This window comes from Propithecus coquereli, unplaced genomic scaffold (assembly GCF_000956105.1).
Source record: "Propithecus coquereli isolate 6110/MARCELLA unplaced genomic scaffold, Pcoq_1.0 Scaffold57, whole genome shotgun sequence".
Lineage (NCBI taxonomy): Eukaryota > Metazoa > Chordata > Mammalia > Primates > Indriidae > Propithecus > Propithecus coquereli.
In genome coordinates this window covers 469,828-474,798 of record NW_012151618.1, presented here as the reverse complement: position 1 = coordinate 474,798, position 4,971 = coordinate 469,828, and the positions used below count along the sequence as shown (strand labels likewise).

Genomic DNA, 4,971 nt, shown 5'->3' with positions numbered 1-4,971 from the left:
TATTCTTGATCACTGTGTTGGAGGATTATAAATTTTATTGTTCTTGTCCAAAAATAGCTTTTAGATTTACTGATTTCTCTTTACTTTTTGTATTTTATTTAATTGTTTTCTATTCTTCCTTACCTTTATTTACAGTGAGTTCATTTATAGTGGGTTCTTTGTATCTATTTATAATAGGTTCTAGTAAAAGCTCACTTCTTTTACTAGATACTTAAGGTGGAAGCTTAAACCATTGATTTAAGACCTTTTTTCTTCTCTAACATAAGCATATAAAGCTATAAATTTCCTATGCACTGATGTATCTGCAGCCCCCCATTTTGATATGTTGTGCTTTCATTTTAATTCATATTTTCAACCTATTTTAAAATTTTACTTATAATTTAGAAATTTTGTTTAGCTTTCGAATATTTGGGAATTTTTAAACTATCTTTATGTTATTGATTACTAATTTAATTCTGGTGTGGTTTTAGAGTTTCAGGCAGTAAGAGATGAACACGGGACTACTTCATTTGAGAGGGAGACTGGTGGGAATGGGAAAAGGGGTTAGATACCATCTGCTTGTGGGGCTCTTTGCATTTCTTTTCTGACTTCTGAGGGGCTCTGAGGTACTGCTTGGGTTTTTGTGATACATAGGCTGAAATCACTGCCGTAGAATGTGCTATAAATTTGTTTACATGAAACGATGCAAAGATGAGGAAGGTACTTGGAGGAAAGCCACTAGTACATCACTGAGTGGTTGTTTCAGATTAAGCACTTTAAAAGATTTGCTGTATAATTAAAATATCCAAACAAATGAAGCATTAATGGAAACATACATTTTATTATGCAGCATAAATTGAGAATGAGTACCAAGATAGAAAAAACAGAAGTGTTTGTATAGTCCAGATGAAAATATTTGGTCCTATACACACTTTTCAGGAATATATAATTTCAGTGTTTCTTAGAGATTGTATTTTTGCACAAATGGTAACATTTATTATTTCCCTTAACATCCTCTTCATTATTGTTTATAAAGCTCTATAATGCAGATAGTTTTTGTTAAAATACAATTAGTAGGCCTTTAACAAAATTGTCAGAACTAAGTAGAATGATAGAGTCAATGCCTACTGTTATACCTGTAATATTTTAAGTGGCTGGAGAGGTGTTTCCTGACAGCTACCTAAATCCTTTCCCTTCATTTAGAGTAGGGATCACAGAACCATGGCCCATGAGCTAAGAATGGTTTTTACTTTTTTAAAGGGCTATAAGAACAAAATGAAGAAGGATCTGTGTCACAGACCAGTGTGGCCCATAAAGCTTAACTTACTTACTCTCTGGCCCTTTACAGAAAAAGTTTGCTGATTCCTTATGTCAAGCAAGAAACAATTCAAATTTAAGAACGGTTTCATCATTATAGACCACTTCAGAAAGGAAAGGATAATGACAATGACTGTTAGAATAACATGGACCTTTCTTATCTTTTTTTAATTAACTTATCCAAGGGGCTATCATGAGAATCTTTTCTCTACAGTGACCTATGTATATCTAAATGGGGGAATTTGGCATTAGTCCACATTTGAAAAATACCATTACACAGAGAAGACTGATAGTGAATAAACTGTCCATTTATTTTTCAAGAATAGTATTCTTTAGAGCAATAAACTTCATGTTAGGTTTGGTATTATACTATGTATAGTTCTCACATTAGTTTGTAGATACAGCTGAATTTTTAAAACTTCTTCAAATCACTTCAATTTTGAATTATATATGTACAAATTAATTTTATATTGTCCTCTGTATTTTGCAGGACGATTGTCTTTTGAAAGTATGGTATCCAATGACTGGTTGGAAGTCTTCAATTATACCTCAGGATCATCATGAAGTGAAAAGGAGACAGGCTTCTACTCAGTTTTCCTTCGTTTACTTGGCACATCCCCGAGCCGTGACAGGTTTTTCATGGCGTAAAACTAGCAAGTATATGCCCAGGTAAGATGAATGTATCACATAACTTTAGTTTGTATGCTTATATGTTTATAAAAATAATGAAAATGAAGTCCTTTTGTTATTGACATGGTCATGATTAATAGCATAGGTTCTGGAGTCAAGCTGCCTGAATTCAGATCCTACTGTTGTTATTAGCTTCATGAGCTTTTGACTAAATTTCTTAAGCTCTCTATGCCTCAGTTTTCTCTCTGTAGAATGAGGACAGTAATAGTACCTACCTCAGAGAATTTTTGTGAGACTGAAATGTGTTTGTGTGTGTAAAGTGCTTAGTACAGGCCTTTGCACATACTATGTGCCAGGCAATGGAATTGTTAGTAGTAACTGCAGTACTAGAAGATTCTAGCAAGAAAATGTTTACAAGTTACAGGAAACCACACATTGAGGGTTATTAAAGCACAGTAATAAACTGTCAGTAATATGCATGATATTAAAGCATATAATATACAGTGAATAAAGTAGCCAGGTTGTGTTTTTTTTTTTTTTTAACTCTTAGGGCTGCCAACAGAACTTTCTCAAAAGATTCTTTTATTATAAGTTTTTCCTCATTGTTTTGGCATCTCTTAAAGGTATTGGGAAGATTAAATAAACTGCAAAACAGCTCATACAGATGATTCATGTATTATAAACAGGTCTAAAAAAAGCTGTTGGGCATTCAGAAGCTTGCTTAGAAATCTATTCATTCTTGAGGGAGGGTTATTTCAACTACTAAATATATCTGAGAACTGCTTACACCTGATATGAAATACAGCACACATCATAGAGATGCTCAGTAAATGATGACTCAGTAAAGTAAAAGGAAAATTTATATATTTTCAGAATCCAAATAAAAGGTTTATTCTGTTTAAGTTATTCGCATCTATTGATAACATTTGTAAAATACTTATGACTCAGATTCTATGTAAGCATTTTTTAAAGGAAAATGATTTTTTTTGTTTTATAACAGTTAAGTCACTATTGCTGCTTGATGTAATGCCATTTTTACTTAATAGAAATTGATTTATAGTTTGAAATGATGTTCTTCTTACAATTTTATTGTGAAGATGCTTCTTTGTTTACCTATCATAACTGTTTGGATTAAGGAAGGAGAATATAAAATGATGGCACTACTGCCATAAACCAGATAGTTTAATTACATTTAATGATCTTTTATTGTGGTCATTCTGTAAGTTGCAATTACTAAGTTTTCTTTTGTTGTTTGTTTTGTTTAGGAGATACTAATAATCTTCCAGAGCCTAGATTTCAAGCAGCACATGTGTAATCTGGCATTAATTTCTATTTCCTTTTTCAAGACTGTTTCCTGGTTTTATGATGGTCACAGTGTTACTGTATCTGATTTCAAGCTCTTTTGATTGATTACTTTTTCCCATACAGTGTTTTGTGCTAATGTCATCTTTATACATGAATAAGCAAATATTAATAGCCTTTAATTAGTTGATGGCATTGATATTCACAGTAACCTCTATTTATTTCTCTTTGTTGTTAGGGGTTCTGTCTGTAATGTGTTATTAACTTCATGCCATGATGGTGTGTGCCGGCTCTGGGCAGAAACCTTATTACCAGAAGACTGTCTTTTGGGTGAGCAGATTTGTGAGACTACCACTTCCAGCATTGCCAGTAATCTTCCTCATGCTGGAAGACATAAAGACAGAATACAACATGCTCTTGAGGTATTATATTGTTTAAGTTTTATCTTTAAAATGAATTTTGAAGATATGTGAGTCTGGTGGAAATTCATAAGCTAAGATACAGATGGTACACATGGTATATGTAATGATGAAATTAGTAGGAATAAATTCTCATTTATCCTTGTAAGACTACTCATTTTATACCACTAAGAAGCCAAATACAGATAGTAATGCTCTCAGATATGTATTGTAGGTAAATAATATAATTTTAATTCCTTTGTTTTCAAATGTGAAAATCTGTAGGAGTAAGTAGCTTTGATTAAAGCACATAAAGGTCCTTGAAATTAGTTGTAATTAAAAATATTTTGCTTTTGTTTCATGAGGATTAAATTTTATTTTTATTGTTCTAATTAAAAATGTCTATTTTGTTCCTTAAAATTAAGATATTATTTATTAAGATATTAGACACAAATAAACTCATGTACTTGCTTTGCATGGTTGAATATTTTGAAAGTGAAATAATTTTTCTAATTTTTAAATACAATATGAGATAAAAATACTTTATAAGAAATTAGATTATTTATAATATGTAGTATAAACTATTATGTCCAGTATGATTAGGAAATAAAATGAGATAGACACATTATTCAGAATTACCAGAAGTGTATTATACTAAACAGATTACCATTTTCTTATGACTATTTTTATTATATAAGAAATATATGCTTATTCTAAAGTTAGATTAAGAAAAGGAGAACAAATATGGAATTTATAATCCAGCTATTCCAGTTATGTGTGTATGTGTATTTTTCTTTATTTACAGAATTGAGATCATATTATGCAATAACGCTTTATAACTTGCTTTTATACTTAATATGTTATAATCAGTAATGTATATTATTGGTTGTACTTTTACATTATGTATTTACATTAACAGTTTAATGGTTGCATAGCTAAAGTGGCTTTGCTGTTTTACCAAGCAGAAATATTATGTGAGTTTGATAGGTTAAGGAGGTGGTCCTTAAAAGTTTTATTTAAAGTGGCTTCTCTGATACTGTGATTGGGCACTATTAATATTTATTTTTCAATGTTCAAAACATAAATGAAATTAAAAGCAGAAGTCAGACAGCTACAGTTATCTTTTATTTTGATATTGAAATTTAGTGGGACAAAGTGCTTAATTTTTAACTAGATGTTTACAATCATTATGTATACTTATGGAACATATTTTATCTTCAAATTACGTAGGAGCCTTGGAGGCTAAGGGCTTTTAGACATCTTTGTATCCTCCATTGTACCTAATATATTGCTTTTCAAGTATTTGTTAAATTGAATTACTAATTGTTACATAAAATAAAACAAA

At 30.7% G+C, this 4,971-nt stretch overlaps 1 protein-coding gene across 1 annotated transcript in view; it reads left to right on the top strand.

Moving 5' to 3' along the window:
• Positions 1-4,971, top strand: part of DMXL2 (Dmx-like 2) — a 181,885-nt gene that overhangs the window by 70,661 nt on the left and 106,253 nt on the right. The window contains exons 7-8 of the mRNA XM_012658020.1: positions 1,787-1,965; positions 3,467-3,650. Of these exons, the coding sequence (XP_012513474.1) occupies positions 1,787-1,965; positions 3,467-3,650 (363 nt within the window). The remainder of the gene's footprint in view (positions 1-1,786; positions 1,966-3,466; positions 3,651-4,971) is intronic.